The sequence below is a fragment of the Parus major genome, chromosome 6 (genome assembly GCF_001522545.3).
Source record: "Parus major isolate Abel chromosome 6, Parus_major1.1, whole genome shotgun sequence".
Taxonomy (NCBI): domain Eukaryota; kingdom Metazoa; phylum Chordata; class Aves; order Passeriformes; family Paridae; genus Parus; species Parus major.
In genome coordinates this window covers 5,104,467-5,127,139 of record NC_031775.1, presented here as the reverse complement: position 1 = coordinate 5,127,139, position 22,673 = coordinate 5,104,467, and the positions used below count along the sequence as shown (strand labels likewise).

Here is a 22,673-nt window from a genome sequence, read left to right as displayed (position 1 = left end):
ACTTCCTTGAGCCCTAGAGCACCTACTGTAGTGCCTTGCCAATTGCCAATTAAATAGCAGAAAAAACTGAAGGTGAATAATTTAATGGATTTTTACAAACTCCCAGGAAACAGCCTCTTTGCCCCTCTGTTCAGCTACAGAGGAGCTATCTGTTCTATTAACAGGAAAATTCTGCCCAGCAATGCCTGCATTGACATTATGTCGTCACCTTCAGACATACTGGAGGCCTAAGCAGAATGGAAAGCAAGTCTTTAACTTGATTACCCAATTATCTTGAGGTAATCAACCAATAATCTTTGGATACAGTAATTTTTTTATTTCTTATTCCTCCTATCTTCTTAACAAATAGCTTCCACAAAACAAACCTTGCTATGCCTACAAGCAAGCAAGCAAGCAAAGAGACCCCCTGGAGCAGATAAAAAACCCCATTAATAGCAGACATCAGTCTACAGCTCATTACATTTCCTACCCTGGAGAGCTGAGAAGGGCAGGGCTGTGCAGCTGTGGGAGCTGCAGCACCTGCCAGAGCTGCACTGGGCTCAGCAGGCCAAAAATCACCTCTGCATGCTTGGACTTTGCTGTCCTTGGCCAGCCAAAAGGTAGGCGGAGCAAAGCTGGACCTTCCTCAACAGAACAGCCTGAGGGAGTCATTGGAAGATAAAGCAGTACGTGTGTGAGTGGTCAAACCTGGTTTAGGCTGTTTCAGAGTCCTGTTGGATGTCTTACAGACTGCAGGACTGGTGACACTCAGTTGCATTCCCTGCAAAATAATGCAGCTCTTCCTGTGCAGGGAGAGCTGTCCTGTACCTGTGTTCGGGGTTAATGTCCTTCTTTTAGTTCTGGCTCGCCTGTGGAATTTTTACCCATTATTTGTGTGGGGATAAAACCTGAGTGCGGGTACTTGGTGGGTACTTGAGAAACACAAAGAGTTCGGCTGGGCCCGGGAGGGGGAAAGGGGGCAGGAAAAGGGGAGGGCGAGGACGGTTTGGCAGCTTCTTCATCTTCAGAGGAGGACACTTTGCTGAGAGCTGTTGCTGCGAAGAGAAGGGAATTCGCCATCACCCAAACAGCTGCTACTTCTTCTCTTTCTTCGCTCTTGGTTGGTGGCCTCTCACCCCCTGTCCTGCCGGGACGTGTGGTAGTGCCAGGCACCACCGCGGAGCTGCTGATACACCTCAGCCACCGGCCCAGGATCTCAGCTCATCCCTGCTGTTCCAGCCGGCTGTTCCTCGGAGCCCTGCAGGAGCACCAGGACTGACTGCCCGAGGGGTTTGTGAAAACAAAGCCTCTCCTCCATCCCTTCCCGTCTCAGCCGAGAAAGCTGTCACGGGGCCCCTGTTTCTGCTTTCTTGCTAATGCTGTAATTATTGTTGTTTGTTTGCCTTGTTATAAATACTAGTAAAGAACTGTTATTCCTATCCCCAGATCTCTGCCTGAGAGCCCCTTGATTTCAGAATTATAGTAATTCGGAGGGAGGGGGAGTCTACATTTTCATTCCAAGGGAGGCTCCTGCCCTCGCTAGCAGACACCTGTCTTCTAAAACCGGAGACAACCTGTGCAAGAACAGGAAGGATTCACAGAGATCTTCCCACCCCAGAGAGTCCCCAGGGGCTCCTCAGAAACCTCCTTTCTTTAGTACTTGTGGGAAAAGGCACCATCATCTGATTTTCAACACATGATGAGATCTGCCATTTAGAAACTCACCCTAGGCACTCCATAATTGAAACATTTAAATGTTATACAAAGAGCACAGGGATCCACAAAATTTTACAAGTAGCTGTAATTGAGGACTCAGGAGAAATAGGTAGAGATTTTGTTGTAATATGTAGTGCATAAGTAATATTTAAAAATATTGGGTGGTGGAGGCAATCACACCTGATCATGTAGTCAGAATGACCAGCTTACATTTAATGACCAAGATGCAGATGTAATTATATACTCATAAACTGCTAGTTGCAGGGGTTTTTTAATAACCTGTGAGGATGATTTGAATACTCAGTACTAATACCTGGAATGCTATGTAATCCTTATTATACAACCATAAATTTAAAAATATTAATCCCAATGGGGACTAAAGAATCCTTTATTTTTTTTAATGTCAAAGGCAAGAAAATTTCTTATGGAAATCTTCACTGTGAAGTGTCATCACTCGACTGCTTATCTAAAACTTTAGGTAAGTGTGAGGGTGGGAGGTGAGACAGCCCTCCATGGCCTCAGACCTGTGCAACACAGAGGGATGGCACCCAGCTTGCTAATTCGATCTAGTGGCAAAGGCTGCTTTTCTTTAAAGCTGAAAATCAGAGCTGCTGTCTCCAGGGAATATCCCTCTCCCAGTTTAGCATCTTCAGATGGTACCTGAAATACTCCTGTCCCTGCAAGTCACACAGCTCATGCCTGTGTGTTCAGTCACTCAGTCTCTGACTGAGTGTTTTTGCAAATTTGTTAATTTGTATTGTTTTTACCTTGAAATCTCTAAACAGGCCAGTACCTGGATGCTACAGAGCTTTGTTCCAGTATCTGCTGCCACTTGGAAGGAAACTGGAGATCCTTCTGTGTTGGAGTAAGGTCCTTGTTGTTCTGGAATATCCTTCAAGTTTGGAAAAAACCAGATATATGATGTCCAGGAGGTAGTACTGGACATCTCCGCAGGCTAAAAGGCAGACTGTGGGGTACCAGTGTACAGGAAAGGACTTGAGATGAATTAGCAATGTACTGTAATGTTTTTACTGTAACCTGTGCCCCCCATGCTGTGGGGGTGGGATGCAGGACCTTCCTCTTGGGAATGTTGCTGCAGAACATCCCAGTGGGATGTTGTAGCTGTGTGGCCTGCTTACAAACCAGCTGGTGAGGCTGAAAATTATGAAAGACCAATCACAAGTCTGTTGTCCCATGCTAGGCTTGCCCTGAATCACAGCTTTACCTTTTCAGTTTTAATTTCTCTAGAGCTGGGATACATTAATAAAACCATTCTTGCATCTTCTAATGTTCAAATTTTCATCTTAGTCTCCTGCAGTCTTGATCCAAAAGCTTTTAATATTTATACCAGAAATCAGGGGTTTTATGTAAGCAGCAGTGAGGGATTTAGTTTGCATATAAAAATATATAGTAGTCTCACTACTCTGACTGTTAGTGCAAAGTGAATCCATGACATGGATTGTGTTCTCTTAGCTAAAGGCAAAGGCGTAAGTTAACTGACAATGAATTATCCTATTGTAGAGCCTTCAGGATGGGAATTATCACTGCTAACACACTGTCTTATCCTGCATGCTGTGCACAGAGCTAACTTCTTTGGGAGATTTTGAACATAGGCAAGCGATAACGTGGAAATTCATTAGGCGGCACCTCAAAGCCCAAAGTATGTGTGTGTGTGTTGTACCTCATCCATTTCAATGGAAATCTTGCCTGCAGGAGAAGGAAACTCATGCAAATGCTGTTAGAGCATTTTAATGGACCAAAAATCTAAGAGGATTCAGGAGTGGCAAGCAGACACCTTAAAGACATCTCACTGCATAGTACGTACGTTGGAGTCCAACCCAGAGTAAATAAATGCTGGCCTATCCAGTGACAGGAGTAGAGAGACTGTGATTTAAAAAGAAAGGACAGAATAGGGACAAAACTCTTGTTTCATCTGACAAAGCAAATCTCTTCACCAGACTGTAATCCTAAAGTCTGTAAGAATTGAAATATCTCACCATCTTGGAGTTTGTGTACCAAAATTAATGCTATTTAGTACATTAGATCTTTATCTAAACCTCTTTGTATAGAGGATGAGAGACTTGACCCTGAGAGAAGGATTTCCAAAATGCCTGCAGTTGCTCTATCAGTGCTTGTTATTTGAACATAGAAAAAAGAAATCCCCAAATTTTACAAATCAAACATTTCTAGGCATAAGCTGTTCTTGAGGGCTATCTGTAGGCAAGCTGCTGAAGAATTAGGACAATAAATCACCGTGCTGCTTTTCCTTACTCCCTCTGTTAGAACCATGCTTTCAGTGCTTAGAAGGAATTGCCAGATTACTCTCTTCTACTAGGCAACCCTTCTTAACATACCCACATTTTTAGCACTGTCTAGCTTAACTTTGCTTACTTTGAGGCCTGATCTGACTAAAGTACTAACTTTACACATCTATCAATTAAATAAGCTGTATTCAGGAAGGTAGTAGTTGAGGGTTTGCTAGTAGGTAATGATGAATTCCGTAAGATGGTTGACAGCAAAGACAGTGAGAAAGCAGGGGAACAAAACAGTGTATAAATTTTAGAGCAGACTGAAAACCTTACAGACATTCTGCTGTTTACCTACATTTTTCCTCCCTGTGTCTGTTGTGACCAATTAGTTTCATGTCCCTTGGGTAATATCAGATTAATCAAATATTAGAAACCATGGGGAAAAGCAGCAAGAGGTTTGTTTTTCTTTTGCTGTGCAGTTTAACTGTGAGTGGCAAGCACCAACCTTCCAATATCATACGCAAACTATGTAGGATTTCCTTGTGACATTCCCAACCATAAATCTAATGTGCTATGCAAATATGCAAAAATTCAGTAAAATTCAATGAATGATAGCACAACTGAATGCTTACAAGCAGCACTAAAAAGGGAAGGATGCAAGACAAAATTAGGGAAGTTTCTTCAAAGAGCTAGGAGACAATTTGTAACTAAACAGTTTTATTGACTTTTTTTTCAAAATAAAAAACACAAAATAACCACCAAGAGTAAAGGCCATAGACAGCATTAACCAAATGAACCAGCCACTTGGTTATAGTAGCTGATAACTAGAATAACTGGATATTATTGCATATACCTCAGGTTCATTTATATATCCATTACAGTTTGGCAAGATTACAATCATACAGTAGCTTTGGTTGTGTAAAACCTAGTAGCAATATTACTTAAAATGTGACCGGTTAACATTTTATGACAACTATTTATCTCAGTCTTGACACGTCTTCTCTCATTCCATGTTCTTGACCACAATGCCACTGACCAAGCATTAAGGAGACATACTTGCAACCATCATTCATAGCCCTTCTTTATCACCATGCGGTGATGAATCTCAGAGGGATAGGTATCTCTCACTTGCTTTCCTCATAAAAGTTTGGAGAGCAGCCTCTCCTCCTGTGCTGGGTGGCTTCTACCACACAGCTGTGGTAGCCTCAGCCGAGCATGAGTTTGTGCAGAATGCAAATATGTCGAGGTGTTTATGGCTTTCAGGCCAAAGCCTTTCCTGACCTACAGTACTGGGGGGTGACTGTACTGCCTTACCTTTGGATACAGAGAGAAAAACACAAACAAACAAAACAAACGACTTTTCACATTGGTGTGCTGAGCTGCCAGCTGAGGACAGTATTAACAAACCTAATACACAATACTACCTTGGTTACAGAGTTGTGCCTGAGACAGTGCACAGGATTGCATGTGTATGTTCTACAGTCTATGTATTTTAGTTTTGGTCTTTTAAAAAATGCTCTCATCCTTATGTAATCTAGTATAACACTGCAGCTTTAGAGTAATGGTTGATAAAAAGTCATAAACACACAGACTATTTGGAAACACTGGAAGCTTTTTCTTGTTTTGCACCACTTGTGCAGAATGCCTGCCTTTCTGCTATAAGTCTGCCCCCAGCATTCTGGGATATCTACTTCCACAGGAAATATATCACTGCTTAAAAATAACCTAAAACTCTCAGTTCTACCTGGGAAAGCTATAAAAGAATTTGGATCAAACTGAAGTAATCTTGTGTGTGAAGACCCTTTCTCATTTACAAAATGATGGAACACTAGATAACATCTACTTGTTTGTGCAGCCCTTTCATTTGCTTGCACTGAAGCAAAAAGGAATTCAGCATGAGGAATGGCTGCATGGTGAAGATCCTGCAGAACAAGGTAACTGTCATGCAGTAATTCAAATGCAAGCAGTGTAACTGCTTTTTGCATTCAGATCCATACCTGTATAAGGTTATAAATTAATAAGCCCTTCTAAATGATTTTAGAAATAACCTCTTTGATCTAGACATAAAAAACCCTCTGAATACTTAGAATCACTAGATTTGTCATGGCCCACATAGTCATAATTATTTGCACTTACATGGCAAATATTAGAAATACATTTGCCTGCAGTTGAGCAGGTAATTATACTATTATTCAGCTGAGCAAATATCAAGCACTCTATATCTTGCACTTATTGGATCTTATTCTAACCCTTTGCTTTAGAAAGGGGAAATAACCATCTAATTATATTACCAGTGCACAGTACTTAGTTTGAAAAAGACAACCTATAGTAGACAACTAGATTTTTTCCTAAGATGACTTTTTATGAGATATTCTAAAAGCAGTCTTTTATGACTGAAGATTGTCTATTTCACTGTACTCGCATAGTAAAAATAGTTAAAATCTAATTACAAAGCTGCTACATGGTTATTTTGTGGTCTGTAAAATAAAATGGTATCCAGAATTTTATCTGAACAAAATACACTAGATAGTATAAAAATATTTCCCAACTGGAGATTGAAACATTAATGCTGGATTTGTTTGGGTTTGTTTTTTTTTGTATAAAAAGTAATGTAATAATGGTTGACATTTATCTGCTTACCAGTCAAAAATATACATATGACTTCAAGGAGCTGTTCCAGGCACCTTTTCAGTGAGCTTGTGCTTTTGACCCTAGCAGTAATAAATGTGCACGTGGAACACAGCTTCCTGAAAACCTGAACTATATCTTATAGACAGTAAGACTAGTTTCTGGCTATGGATTTCCACTTATTTGCTTTGTTCAGGCAACTACAGCAGAGGAATTCCAGAAACACCACTTCCGCTTTGAATGATGTTTGTTCAGTGCAACATCTTCCTTTTCTCTCTCTTTTTTAACTCGCTGGTAGTGATCTTCTTCCTTTAAATACCACACAGGTGGCCAGCGATGCCTCTCAAAATATTGTTGATTATCTGATTAAAAAGAAACAATGAAAAAAATGCCCAAAGATGCCAGTGAGGTACATAAATCCCAGAAACATCTTGCAAAGAGCTATGCAGTTAATCATTTATCCATTCTCTATGCTGGCTTGCTTATCAAGGATTCATTCAGTTTTCTCAAATGTCTTAGGTGTTAAAAGACTTTGAAAGTGGTTACGCACAAGAGGCATTAGTTCACCAAAAAACTATAAAAAAGCAAGATCTTTACAGAGTGTATTTTTCATTGTAGAGCCTGAAATAAGCTCTATTGCTTTTAGCATCACTGAATTAGGTAAAGAACATGATGCTTGCCCAGCTATCAAGCTGGTGAATATGACCTTTCTTTGCAGATAAGAATTTATGAATGCTGTTCGAGATAGCACAGAGGTTCAGCCTCGTGGCTTAGCTCATGAGCTTATCTTTGTTTTTGTCTAATCAGCTGGGTGGGGAGAAAGAAGGGGAGACCTGATGAGAACTGGTGGTTGCCCATACCTGAAGACTTAGCTTTGATTTCCTTGCGGAACTTGGAGCAAACACTATTGTAATTGGTGCAGATGTAGTGCAAGCACCAAGCTGCCAGCTGGTTAGCATTGTGAAACTGTGAAGAAAAACAAAGAACTTAGTCAATTTCCTGAGGTTATCATTCATTTTGCAGCCCCTATTAACAGCTAAAGCTAAATGGTCCCAGCAGGTGGGTATCTGGCCATACTCTGCCAGGCATTCATTCTGACCGCCAGCTCCGATCTTAGGTTATAAACATGAGCTAGGTGCTGGCCACAGAGGATATTCTAACAGTACTTAGAGATATTGCTTCTGTCTCCAACCCAGAGAAGGAAATGAAAGAAAAATTGCCCTTCTTAAGACAAAAATGAAGTGAAGTCAGCTGCTTTCTCTTGGGAAGGGTTCAGTTCTGGTTTTGCAACAGGATTACATTGCATAGGGAGTCTCAAAAACAGCTGCAGGGAATCTTGCATGGTGGCCAGTGTTTTCATGCTAGTTTGCACATGTTTTGTGCAGTGTTTTAGTGCTAGTTCAAGCCAAGCTGCAGCTGACTCATTGTTAGTGTGAAATTAAGAATAACAAAATTTAAACAATATTTTAGCTTGTTCCACTGTAGCTGGGATTCTGCTGCATTTTGGGAAACGGAGGTGTGCAGTTTAACTGTGAGCTTGGGGGTTCTCTTAATTATTTAGAGGACTCAGTTGAAATGCATTTGAACATAAGATTTGCACATACTCTAAATTATCAGATGATTGACTTTAGGTAGCCAGTTTAAGTATTTAAGAAATGTTCTCTTTGCAGTACAAATCTAAATATATCTCCAAGAACTGAATTGAAAGGAATGTAAGAATCAATCACCATTACAAAGCTGAACAGCTTCATTACATTGCTTTTCATTTTAGTGCACCATGGTCATGAGAACATGGAGCTTGGAACTTCCATAATCAAGACAAACTAAAATATATATTTGAAAGACAGCTTAAAGGATATTTTACCTCTGAACTAATGAAAAAACCTTCTTTAAAATAGAAGATAAAACTAAGTTTTATTGTCAGTCACTTTCAGAACTGCAGACTTTGAGCCACTTAGCAGCAATGGTCAGAACCAGTAGGGAGCTAAAAGCAAGTCCTGCAGCTGACCAGAATATCTTCAGAAGGCTGTGTACACTGACCTGTGCCAGTTCCAAATAGGAGAGGACTTCTCCATCTATTGCAACGCCACTCATGGAGGCCTTTGTCAGCTCTTGCACTGCATGCTGCTCTGTTAGGGGAGAAAACTCATCACTCACAGGGGAAACAGTCACATTGCAAGGCCACATCATCTACAGGTAATAAAGAACCCAGGTAGCATGTTCTCCCTCCTTTTGGTGTTAACTAGCATTATGCAGGGGCCACATTCACACAGATATCCTTAGCAGGTTGAGATTGGGGGGGAAGTCAAATTCTGACCTTTAGAGCTGTAGCTGAAGATGTGGTTCATAACCATTTATAGAAAGACAAAGTTCAGCAGCCACTAGTCTCTCTCTGGCATGGGTACAATATTCAGTTTAAATTAGAAATATGGATCAGCTGTCTCCTTTCAGTCATACAAAGTTTTTAATCAACAGTGCACTTATCACTGATTTATTAGAGAATACACACACAGCATTGATAGAGAAAAGGCCACTTCAGGCCCTCTTTAGGTTTTCAGATCAGCAGTTCATAGGGATTCAGATGAAGGCTAACCAGCCCCTCCAACAATCACCTAGTTCAGGATTTTCCTTGACCCTTTCCTAGAATCTTAAAAGTCTGAACATTTTTTTGGGAAGCATTGGCAGTTGGTTTGATTCAGTAGTTGGCCATAGCCTTTGGACTCAAAATTATTTCATCAAAAATTAAATGGAATTAAATATTCTTAATACTGCATGTATATTTACATTTAAATTTTACATTTATATTTACATTTAATTACCTTAAAAATACCTATAACTTCAGATAAAATATGTAAATAAAATCTGGCAATAAAGATTTGGCCAATCAGAACCAGTAAAGACAAGATACACAGTCCTGATGCACAACCGAAGGAGAGCCAGGGTTTAGTATGTAATTAAATTTTGTCTAAATGTAGTCCTGTAGGTAGCTGTAGCTTTATTTCAGCTTTCTCTGAGTTTTGGTCTTGGTCATGTCTTCAGAACTATGCCAAATTACTGACATAGAGAGAAACAAATTAAACAGAACAACACAACCCAAACAACCCCAGAAGTCTGGGTTGTGTATGGATTTATTTTTAAAACTTCAGTGGTATTCTAACCTGTAATTTTTCTTTAAATATGGAATTGAAAAGGTTTTCTTCCTGAAATGAGGGTTGAGTCCACATGGATATACCAAAATACCTAATTCCCATCTGGTGAAAAGGAACCTAGACAGCATTTCTAAAAACATGATTATCTAGAAAAGTTCTGAATTGGATCAGTTACTCTCTTTGAACAGAAATATAAAGTGAAGCACCTCATTCATTACTTAATGGAAAACCCAAAGTCCTTCCTGATTTTAGGTAAATTAACAACAGCAGAATGGATATTACAATCCACAGACATTATCCTCAATGCTAAAGAGAATGTTTACTCTTTCTGTTTTTAAAGCACAGAAAACTTCAATGTTCTGAGCTGGATTAGGACGAAACTAAAAAAGGCAACAGAAAGGCAAATACATTTCTCTGTGTGAAAATATCAATTTGCATTACAATACCCCTCTCAGGGGAAAAAAAAAATCATTCTCTGACACTTGAGAAAATCTTACGTGTTCCAAAACCCATTAAAGCACATTTCAGCTGTTACAGAAGATACTGCATTGGTCAAGGCCACAAATTGTTACCTGCTAGAGCAATCAGGTGAGGAAGGCAAAACCTATTGGCCAATGCAATCAACTCAAGGTTGTCCAGTTCCTGACTGGAGGACAGTTGCTTGGTATACAGGTAATCTAAAACAGCTTGCATGGAGGTCTTGTTTATGTTGGGCAGAACTACCTGGAAAAGATATTAAAGAGAAGAATTTCTAATTATTAAGATAATTATATTTTCATATAGCAGCTATATTTCACTTCTCTCACTTTGTTTGACTGTATGTTTTTCTCTGCAAGGTATTTCAGAAATGCAGGGAAAAAATTTTTCAAAGCAGAAATTTCCCATCCAAGTTCAAGTCACTGCCAACAGGTAAGCATTGCTCCAGAGTCAGATCCTTTGCCAGGTTATATAAGCTGGAACTGGATCCACATCAAACTGTGAAACTGTTCAATGCTCTCTAGCCTTCAAATTGACAGTTACACATAACAGTCACTGAGCACTGCCCATGCCAAACCTCCCTTGGTGGACTCCTTGAGGAATGCAATCTATCTGCTCCTGGCAAGGGATATTCTGTGGATTCTGATAATAACAGAAAACAAAGGATAACTGTAAAACCATCCCTCTCAATCTTTTGGTCAATAACCAAATTATCCAGGTAAACAAGGCTGAGAAGGAACTAAGAACTGAAGAAATGAGGTAAAAAAAATGTAAGCCCTTTTTTGCCCCACACATGTAATGAGTGTAACTGGCACAGAATGAAGCTACCAAGACTAAGACAAAAACTGTCTGATTTCTCATGCTACAGCATGCACATCAGCCACTTTGGGAAGCAGCTCAGCTCTCCAAGTGAGAGCAGCTAGCTTTGAAACTCATTCATTATTGATAGATTTCTGTTAATGCAGAGAACTGTAAATTTAACAAATGAGTTTATAAAATTTGCCCCAAATCAAATACAGAAAAGGTAATATGTAAAAATATATAGTTTTTATTATTTGTAAACCATTCAGTTCATATCTACCTATATTTTAAGACTTCCAAAAGCGTTACTGAATGCTTTAAACTCTACAAAATGGAAGTGAAATATTTTCAATTGAAAAGATAAACTAAGACTGTGAAGCTAATAATTAAAAATGGGCTGGTAGAAAATAACGTATTCTTTATTGCATATTCTTCATTGCCAAATGCTGCATACTAGAATCAAACTATGTATTTTTATTGAATTGTATGAATATCCCTCTGGGAAAGGAATTATGTTTACAGCTGTATTAGAAGAAGCCAGAACAATCTATGTAGAAAAATATCTATCAGAATATTAAACACAAAAAACTTAAATGCTTCATATGAGCATAATTGTATGGAAAGCAACAAGAAAACAAAATAAAACAAACCCCAAAACCTAAAAAAAACCCACCCAACCAAACAAAAAAACCTACAAAACAGCAACAACAATCTGGATATGGCACAAGAAAAAATACTAGCAGAGTGTTTGCAATTTGAAAAACAAACCATGAAGGCACATGAAAATACAGGGCTTCTTCTAAAAATCTTATTCAAAGTATTGAGATCTTTTAAACTGTATTGCATATCTGGCTTTACTCCAGAGGACAAGATGATGAATTACAGAACCTATGCTGAGTTTCTATCAAAGCTAGTAGAACTCCTAAAGTTAGCTCAGTTTCTAGTGTGAAAACAACTCAATTTTCTAGTTTACCACTCATATGTTCTTTAACCCATTTTTGTCTTTAATTTCTTTATCAATGTCCCTGCCTCAAGTATTCTTTGTAGTGATTTTGATTATATAAATATTTATTCACAAAATCTAAAAAATTATTTTAAAGAAATTCACAAATTCATACTTAATTTCCTTCCCCATACTTAATATTTGACAGGACTTTGGGCTTATACACACACTCTAGTGCTGGAGGAAGACTTATGCATTGGAGAAAGTATGTTGTCTTCCTGGGCAACCCGATTTAATGCATTAAGAAGAAAAACATCCCTGCTTTGCATGGAAGAATAAATCCCTGATTCTAGGGATCACTGCAACCTTTCAAATAGATGATGCTTCCATCATCCTAAATCCATCAGACATTGTAAACAAAAGAGACAAAAATGGACAAATACCTCACTGATGGAGCTTTCAATAAATGATCCTCCAAACATAGCAGACATCCACTCACAGCTGCAGATCAGCAGTGGCTTGTGGGCCTTGATGCTTCCATCATCCAATTTAAATGTCACATCTGCCATGGGAACAAAGGCACAAGAGTGCTGCAAGTCTGTGTTTAAGGTGTAACCTTGTCTCAAGAATGTGTTTCACTTGCATGCTGTTAACCAAGGACTTCCTTCATTTTCCATGACCTCCACCTCAAAAAAAATTCTTGCATTTTAAACAGTTAATGAAAAGCCTCACTTGTAAAGGGGGATATTGGGTGTTCAACATTTTTGAGAACTGGGTTACTTTTTTAAAAGCTGTGAGTAGATTTTTAGAAATGAAACTACAGAGTCCCAGGCTGGAACAGTTGGCCAGAGTAACTCTACAATTTTGGGGTCATCCCTCCTCTAAGAACAATGTAAGCTGTCACACTGTTTGAAGCCTGTGAAGTGACAGTAACATGGATGAGAAAAAAAAATTCTCTTCCTGTGAAAGCATGTATTTACTTACCAGAAAATGTCCCTTTGCAAAGGCACTCTTTAATGCGATTAGCTTTTCTGACATGAAATGCTTTAGTAATCTCTTGATTCATGAAGGCTTCTTTATTCATAATATTCTCCACCATCATTCGCAAGTCAAATACTTCCAAGATTTCAGCAATCTGAGCCAGTCTTGTGAGGTCTTTTTCGTTTTCATCCAGTTGGCCTGTGTATAAAAACTGCAAAACAGTTTTAAAAGGTGCAGCCTGCACAGATGAATCCATTTTTACCACAGTTACAGGACATGTCCGCTTTGAGACAGGATTCACTTGCATTTCCTTATGCACACTAACAAACCCCTTACCCCAGGATGACAGAGATCTTGCTGCAGAGTTTGTTTCACCAGATTCAGTTTCTAGCATGTTTAAAGACTCACTGCTTTCTGGTGGGGGAATTTTAACATCAGGAGATTTCAAGGATGCCTCATCACTGTCAGTGTTTGTCTCAAGGTGACTTGTCAGAAAATCCTTATTTGTATTTTCTTTTTTACACTGTGTTTCATCCAAGTATGGACATTCCTCACATTCCATTAAGAAAAGGTCATAAAACTTTGAAGAAGAGGTAGCTAGGTAAATCTTGTGAGCAAAAATGCAGTCCTGCTCCTGAAGAACAAACATGACATCTGCACACAGTGGGCTGTCCAACAAATATCCAGCTTCATTCATGCTCGGCACAGGACACTCAGGAATTTTGATAACCGGAGGAGGGGCTTTTGGAGGTAGGAATGGAGCCTGAAGCAAAGGTTTTTGGACCTTCTTCAAATGAGATTTCCAGAATTGCAGGTGTCTTCTGGAGATCAGGGCAGCTCTAATTGCATTGTCAAACACATCTTTAATCCCAAACTGGTCAAATACACTGGTTTCATAGTAGGGTATCCCAAGTTCCTTGGCAACCTCTCTGCCTCTCTCTGGTGGCAAAATGTCTCCCCTTTTTATCGGCCTAGGGTTAAACAAAAAATGAATTTTGTCACACAAAGTTATGCTAGAAAGCATGGAATTTGACCAAATATTCAGCACTAAATCTGAGATAACTATCATTCAAATAAAACAAAATATAAAACTAAGCATACAAAGCAGTTGGAAATCTACAGTCACGATTCCACTGAGTTTTGGAATAGCACATACTTGTAATTTCATTTAAGTTTGGTGGTGTCTTTGCAACGTTACCAAATATATGTAGAAATTATTTACATTAAATGGAGCAGCCCCTTACTTAAAGTGAAATTTACAGTAAAAAATTTCATAGGATACTTGAGAACTTTCATTATTTAAAAAACCTCCTGCCACCCCTTACTACTCAGATGTTCTGTCAGAACCTTTCTTTGTACCCGACATTTAAACACAAATGGAAATTCTCATGACATAAAAAAATGCCAGAAATACAGCTAAATATGAAATGGAAATATTTCTTAAGCTCATGCTTTTTAAAGAAACTCATAGTAGCCTATGACAAAAGAGGAACTGAAACACACACTGTGGGAAAATAGGCTCATTTTGGCTGCAGAAGTATTATGTGGGAACTCATGAATTTCTAGAGCAGGTCTAGTACATGATGCAGGGTAAACAAACCAGTAAAAAGTCTGGGCTAGGATCCATTTTCCCAGAAGAAAAATCATCTCCCCAGAAGACACAACCCAAGAGTATGTTCTCTGAGCTCACCATATTGGGCAGACATGAGCTGGCACAGACAGGAGACACCCCAGACAACAGCTTGCTGAGTGCCAGCTAATAAATAACCAGTTCAGATGGCACAAGTCTGTGACAGACACACAGTTCTGACTCAAACATACTAATGATGAAATCAGGGAGGAGAATTAAGGCAGAAGAAGAGTTTTGAAAAAATACCATTTCCTTTTAAAGAGTCAATCAAAAAGCCTACCCCACCCTCACAACAAAGAAATGTTTAATAAACAAATAGACCGATAAAAATCATATTGCTAAATCAAGAGTTTGACTGCAATGCAATGCAAAGTTTTCTAAGGGTCAACAAAATATTAGTTCAATCTCTTTACAGAAATTTGTTACAATACAGTAACAGTCATTAATGATACAATCATGGAAATTATTTCTGTGAATCTGGTCTCATTGAAATTCCCATAAAAGGAATAAATTAGAAGTAAACCAGGTATTGTTGTGGCCAAATATGTGACTGGTATTTTGTATCTGGGAGAAACAAAGCTTCTCTAGAACGATCCTCAAACTCTCTTTTCATCTCAGAACATTTGGAAGTTTTATTTGCAACCATTTCATTTTCTGCTATGATCTAGGATTGCATTTACCAAAAAAAAATAAAAAAATAAAAAAATAAAAAAATAAAATTGAGAATTAAGAAAATTCTACTCAAATCTGCCAGTTTAAAACAGTACCTGACAATAGTGAGAAGGTAGGATGTGATACACATGATAATGGAGAAAGATACATAAGAAAACATTCAATAATCAAAAATTACCATTTCTATCTTACTGTAGTGTTCTGCCACCCAAACACATTTAGATACCCAATGTGCAAAAATTTTGTGAGAAACAAAATAACTGTGTGTTAAAGACCTAACCAACTCAGACAACAGAATAAAAAAAAGAAGAAAGCACATATATTTTCATTGTACAAAAATAAAGGAAACTAGGCTCTCCAGTTTCTCTTTTGCAAGTGTTTTACCTGATTACCAAGGTTATTCTTTTTAAAAATTCTTATTTTTGTTTAAACTTTACCTTGCCAAAGGCCGTCTGGCTCTGTTAACAGCCTCGAGATCTGCATAGCGAAGATCCAGCTGGCAGCCCACCAGAATGACAGGTGTGCGAGGACAGAAGTGCTTGATTTCTTGATACCACATTGTTTTCACATGATTCAGGGAATTTGGATTAGCAATTGAAAAGCACAGAACAACAACATCGGACCTAGAAAGGTAACGAGAAAAGCCCAAAAATTATTTTTGCTGCCGTTTCACGTATTCTCATTACTACTCCACTCTGCTCTTTGACAAACGTGCTGACACCCAGATGTCAGAATAAGTGGTGTTTGTGCAGAGGTTTGAGAGAAGCTACACATTTCACCACAAAAGCATGGGAGCACAAAGCCACATACCTAGGAAGCACTGCCCCTCCATGCTGAGATAATCCCAGCATGTGTGAGTGGAGCACTAAGAAGAGAGGTAGGGGTTTCCATTCTCTACTTTTACATAACAGTTACTCACTTCATTTCTGTCCTTTCTCCAGAAATAATTCTGCTGACTGGACACCTAAATTGCAGTTCAAAGGTCATTGGTGATTAGGAACTAGAGAGGAGCTGAGCAAAACTTCAGAACAGGCAGACACAGATCATTTCTGAACTTGTCAAGGAGAAATACCTTTACTGCACTATTAGAAGTACTGAGGTGGTTGCTTTCGCAATGTGCTTTGCACAGCAATTCTCCAATGTCTTTAATAAATAACCTGTTAGAAGGCCAAACTACTGCAGAATGACCACTTCTACAGTATCAGCAAAAATAAACATTACAGTGAAAATAAGGTCAGTAAACTGTGGAATAGGACAATGGCTTAAATTAGAGTAAGCATGACAATATTTGCAGGCTTTTAAAGGTTTCTAAGAAAACAGAAACTACTTGACTAAATAAACTTGCTATATAAATTCTAAGTATGAGGATTGAAGTTCACAGTTCATCCACTGAACCACCGCCTAACTCTTGAAAGAGCTGGCACCCAAAGGTAGAGAAATGATTGAATACTTGATTCAGGGCATACCTAACTGTCACTAGAGGACATGAAACAGAAGCATGGGTTCAGTCACAACACTAGAGGTTTTCAGTCCCCAGGAGGCAAAAGCCTTTATTTCGGGGTTTTCAGCCCCTTTTATAAGGTATTCTGATACAGGTTAACATAATTGGTACAAGGAACAACACCTCTCTCATCCCATTGGTGGGACAAGAGAAAAATGCATCTAGAACATCTGTACAACATTGTTTTGAGAACCAAAACCTATTTACAGAAAACAGTCCTTGAGAGAGAAAAGCATCCCCAAAAGACTTTCCCTTGGAAAACAGATTAGCCACTGACAGGCTGAAAAATCTCTCAGGCTGAAAAAATCATATCCACATCTAAATAGGGGCAATTTCATTATTTATAAACAAACAGCTCTCAAGCTCTTGGGTCACTTATGGGGAAAAAAATAGAAAAGAAGAAAAAAAGGTTGAATTTAAACTTTTGAGAAAAATTGAGAAGGGACATTTTGAGGAGGCAACTTATTGCTATAGAACTGTCAGCAGGATAAGCTCAGCAATACCATCTCTATCTCAGTTCTATTATTCTTTAATTTAGCACCAATGTGTTGTATCTGCAGTTTTTGTCATGTACAGAGCATCAGTAGCAGTGAATCTAAACAGTCACCTTTTAAATAATGAAGTACCTCTTCAGTAGTGCTGCTTTCTACATTTCACTGAGGGCACAGATATAGCCAGCTATTTCTAAAGATAGCTGCACACAATATGGAGACTGCTGTGAGCATCAATTTAATGCAAGAGAAATTCTCCTGCTCCAAATTTCTGTCTTATATAAACTGCAACACATCTGTCATATCTAGGAACAAGGCCTGTTCAAACTGGAAAGTTCTCTAGTAAATAGTGAAGGGATAAGCAGCCAACACAATGGTCTGCTGCATAGCTGAGGCAAATGTACTTTAAACTCAAACCTGCTCTATTCAAGGTCAGGTAAGAGTAAAACCTAAATGCCAGCAGACGTTTGCTTAGCTCCCAGAAAGAGAAATCAATGTACAGCTAACATACAAAAACCTCTGTGTCACATGTATTCTAAATTGTTCAATTGTTTTATTCAAGGCCATCATGGCTGCTGGAGTGGCAAGTGTTGGCTGCCTGGCTGTTTCTAACTACAACTAAGCATCTTAGAGAGATAGCCTGTCTAGCATCCTTCAAAAATTACTACCTAAGCCCAGTAATTGAAGTCACAAGGATCTAATCCTCCTGACTTTACAAACCACAAGACACACATCACATCTCCCAGAAAACCAAAAGGAAACAACTCCAGCAGGTGTTCACAGACAGGGCACAGCAGTTCCCCCAGGTGCTGCCTGATGCTGGGCTGGGCACAGTCTGTACTCTGGAGGGAGCCAGGGGTGAGCTGTGTCCTAGAGCACCCTGACTCCAGCACAGCCCTGCATGTGTTACAGCCCTTGCCAAGGCAGTATCATGTTTTTGCCACCACGGTTGTTGAGCAGCTCCTCACCTCTGACCTTTGCTGGGCAGCCGTAAAACAGAGATGAGCAAAGCTGGGTTCTTTTCCCAAAACTCACTGCACTGCACTAACAGGACATTCTCACATTACTGCCTTCCATGTGAATAGAGTAACAGAGTAAAGAGGTAAAAAATTGATGTGCAAATTATTTATTCTGTGTTAAAACCTGGAATTCCCCAACAAACAAAGATTCCTGAGAGTTCTTCACTGGGCAGATAGAAATTAACAGTTCTGTGCCATAAACAGAACGGATGGGAAATCACTGGGTAGTGGCATAGTTTGTATGCTGAACCAGCGCCACAGCTGGCTCTGCTAGCTCACAAAACACAGACACTCTGTCATAATAAATTCAGTTTTCATTCAAGTCATAAGCACAATTTGCTCAGTGCAAACTGGAGACAGAAATGTATGAGGAAGATTAGCCATCTACATAAAACTGTGAGCATTTGAGGAAATATGTCCTTTGGAAACTTTAATTAAAGTACCTACGATTCCTATTAATGTCAAAGGCACATTTACAACTTGCTAACACTGCAGGATAAAGCTTGGTTTGACATTTGTTCATAAAAAGCAGACCCTGTCAAGTTAAAATAATGCATTAATATTTCCTAAACATTAAAAATTTACCAATGTTATTTTAATATTCTCAGGGAATGTAAAAGGGTATGATTTTTTAAAAATGCGTATTTTATTGCTGTTTTTTTGCAGTCACTTTTTGTGTTGGTTACCAAGAGAACAAGAACGAAGAAAACAAAAGCAAACTTTTCTCTCTGCAGCAATATATTCACAAATACAAGCTGCACTATTTTGATAATAATGATTAAAATAACTGATTTTGCAGAAGCTTGTAAGAACTACTCTTATGGTACAAATGGCTGACCAGCAAGTACACTAAAAAGAATGGCAAAATTGTGTGGAACTATGTAACAAGAGAAAACCAAACAAGAAATAAAAGGACTACTTACACAGTCTTGGAATTTGGTTTATTTTGTTGGTTACTATGTGAAGTAAATTCACATATAAGCTTTACATAGGAAAATTCCAGCTTGGTGCTAAATAGGACCTTGCAGTTGAAACAGGCTGTCAGCAAGGTACCTCAGCATGAAACTGGGCCAAATTTTGTGAGTAGACTCAGGAAACCCCTCTTTACAATCATGTATATGCATTCACCATAAAATACCAATCTGTGCTTTCTTCCCTTTCCTAAAGCAGAGATCTTGGTTACTGCAGTTCTAATAAAGGAGTAAGAATTCTATGATAATAGAATCCTAGACACAGTTAATTGATGCTATAAGACTGAAATATTCTGGATGTCACATGCCAGGTCACGATTTATATCAGTAAGATATAAACCCTGAGATAAATAGAGAATGAAAGAAAATGCTGGAGCAAGTGAAGGTACAGGGCCCACTGGAACATGTCTGATCAACTCAGGCAAACACCAAAATACACAAAAGGGGTTTTAAGACATATCAGCTGACTGCTGCTTCCAAACAACTGTCAGAAAACAAAATAATGAGAGATAAATTCACAAAACAATGGAGAAACCAGAAATGCAAGGAAAGGTGGGCATTCCAATCTTATTGGTTTATTGTAAGGAGGCAGCTTACAGATAAGAACTGCATGCACACTCTTTACAGAGAACCAACTAAATTTCACCAAAGACACTGAAAAAGAAGAAATGAAAGAAGAAATGAACCATTTCTTTACAGCATGTTTAGAAGAAAAAAGTTATTTACAGGTAGCAGAGGATATGAGGATGGAACAGGAAAAAATTAGAAGGAAGGTCCCAAGTTAGATCCCAAAATTTATTAAAAGCTTAATTCTTTAAAAGTACTGCTGAAGCCAAGGAGGGAAAAATGCAGAGAAGATGAAAAACTGACAGGTTTTGGTTTGTATCCAGTATAGGAGTGGCTTCTGAAGTCAGAGAAGACGTGGATACTGGACATTAGAAGATGTACTCTTCCTCTGTGGAGAAAATATGGACTTTTATATTTTTTGCTTTCTTTGGGCTATCACCAAAACCAGGCTCCTCCTCTTTTTAAAATTTAAATTAAACTATCAAGAAATGTTAACTGGCAAGTTGATGTAAAAGTTATTGAGAAGAACTCATTTCAAAACAGTCATAACTGGTTGTGCAGAATGCTTTCCATGGGAACCCATATGTTTCAGGAAACCCACACTGAGATCCAGAGACTCTTGGAGTAGAAAACAGCACAAGAAATCCACCTAGTACCTATTCACAAATAAATAATCCACTAAGATCAAGACAGAAAATAGTGTCTGTCGTAGTTTAAAACTAATAACTAAGAAAATTACTTATTTTTTGCTGTGAGATATGGATTAGAACAAGAGCAAAACAGGCATAAAACTTAACAGGAATAAAGAAAGTTTATTGACAAACTACAATAATAAGAACACCAGAATAAACTTCCAGAATAACCTTTTCATCCCCTATCTACCCACTATTCCCTTGCTCAAATGACAACAGAGACAAAAACTTTGGAACTTTGGTGGTTAAAACAGTCCCAATTCTTGCTACAGTCTTTTCACCAGTCTTTGTAGAGAAACAGAAGTTTCTTCCTGTTAATTTATGGAGTTTCTCACAAGAAAACTATTTTTGTTATAGTTTTCCATTGCCCTGATGTCAGCTGCCCAGAGCTGCTGTTATCAGAGCCCACCCCTCCCATTTTTACATCACTCTGAGGTGTGTATGGGTCATGAGTCTAGGGATAGCATTTTTAAGGATGAATATTCAAAGGCAAAAAAAAGTCTTCTTCATCTGTTTCTGTGAGCTTCACTAGACAACAGTTTTCTCATTGCCTCTCAAGGCTTCAAATCTCCCAGCACTTCACTATACCATAATTACTCAAGTTTACACTTTGAACACTTTATTCCTACCTAGATACTTATCATGAATTAAAGTTCTTTTCAGGACTTCATTGTCCATCTCCATAGTTTTAACAGAAAGATATTTCAGCTAAATTAAAGCATCTTCTTAATTCTCTACCTTTTCTGAAGCTTCTTTTCTTTCCTGTCACTGGTAGTTTATAAAGTCTCTTTTCATGTTGATCACTCTCCTTTTTTTCCTCTCTGGATAAAAGATTAATCCACAAGTCTCATCTGGGTAATGAAAGAGTTAAAATCTTGCCCAGGCTGTTGTAGGTAGTTCTGTGGCCTCGGCCGATGCAGGAACTGGAGCTGTCTGCGATGGAGAGTTCCTCATGGCTGCTCTGGAGAGTGTAGTCACTGCCCCAGCCCGCTGCAGGTCCAGAGTCTCTCTCTTTCTTCACTCAGCAGTTTCTAGTGAATTTAGTTACAGCAAAAACCCTGCAGCCGAGCCAGAGATCGGCTCGGCCCGGCCTGGCCCGAGTCCGGGGAAAACCTTCCGCAGGGCCCGCATCTCCCAGCCGGGAGATGCGGCAGGCCCAGCCCTGAGCTCTGCCACTCTCCACAGCCAGGAAACAAAGAGAACCAAGAGAGCTCTGGTTTTACACTTTAAGGTAGGGTTCACAAGTTGATCCCACTTTTCAATGGCCTAAACTGCTGTCAATTCTCAGCAATGACCGATAATTGGTCAGGAGAAAAGACTCCAGGCAGTTCCTAGCAACTTCAACCTTCTTAAAGGTAAAGTAACTCCATGACAGTGTCCTACACTTATAATTTCCAAAAGATTTTGATGTTGCCTTGCAGCCTTTCAGTGTAGAGCCCAATTGCCCCCCTTCCACTCAGCCCCTGACGTAGGAAAGCAAGACAAAATGTGAAATGATGTAATACCACAAATAACAACTGCCACATACTTTTTTACTCCTTAAGGAAGGCTTAAAGCTTTCTATTATATATAAATTACATATATATCAAGTTGAGCTTCAGGCCCACCAACAGCCATTTTGCGCACACCTTTCAGAAGAAGAAATTCCATAGCAAACTCTTTCTACTCACAGTATGGAACCATGGTGGGATGCAGAGGAGAAAAGTAGGTCTGCATTAGTTTCAGTGGCCTAAGTATATAAAGCATTTACTTCCCCATCAGCTGAATGAAAAAGCCTCAAATGTTCACATAGGTAACAAAAGAAGAAAAAAAAACAGTGCATACACCCAGCATATCAGAGAAAACTGTCTCTGTGAACCTCTCTGCTTATTTCAGTTTTTCTTGGGCCTAAGTTAAACTCAAAAGAGAAAAAAATCAATAACAAATATGTTTTAAAAATGTTTTTTTACAGTTCTTCATGATCCCATGATAAAGAATCTGAATAGCTTAGAAATAACTGTAAAGTAGAAGGGGAAGCTCACAAATTTGGGTAGCTGAAGATGATTGGAAGATAGTGGTTGTCACTTTTTGTGGCAGAAAAACAACAAAAGGATGCAGCCAAGCTGAGACACATCTGAAAGTAACTGGATTCCCCGTCAGCTTGCTAGAGAAGCAAGAGACTGTCTGTCCTGTGTCTGTTAAGTACCTCTGCTCTAGAGACATCTGTA

At 38.9% G+C, this 22,673-nt stretch overlaps 1 protein-coding gene across 7 annotated transcripts in view; it reads right to left on the bottom strand.

The window, feature by feature from the left end:
* Nucleotides 1-4,644: 4,644 nt before the first annotated feature.
* Nucleotides 4,645-22,673, bottom strand: part of RHOBTB1 (Rho related BTB domain containing 1) — a 51,255-nt gene continuing 33,226 nt past the window's right edge. For 3 of the 7 annotated variants that reach the window (XM_015632595.3, XM_015632596.3, XM_033515806.1), the window contains 7 exons: nucleotides 15,663-15,848; nucleotides 12,927-13,894; nucleotides 12,386-12,504; nucleotides 10,294-10,444; nucleotides 8,613-8,701; nucleotides 7,433-7,538; nucleotides 5,718-6,934 (listed from right to left, as the gene is read on the bottom strand). In XM_015632595.3, coding sequence (XP_015488081.1) covers nucleotides 6,765-6,934; nucleotides 7,433-7,538; nucleotides 8,613-8,701; nucleotides 10,294-10,444; nucleotides 12,386-12,504; nucleotides 12,927-13,894; nucleotides 15,663-15,848 — 1,789 coding nt within the window. In that variant the 3' untranslated portion in view covers nucleotides 5,718-6,764. Of the gene's footprint in view, nucleotides 6,935-7,432; nucleotides 7,539-8,612; nucleotides 8,702-10,293; nucleotides 10,445-12,385; nucleotides 12,505-12,926; nucleotides 13,895-15,662; nucleotides 15,849-16,144; nucleotides 18,790-22,673 lie in introns of those variants that run through there. The other 4 variants (XM_015632598.3, XM_015632599.3, XM_033515807.1 and 1 more) reach the window with 3 other exon arrangements.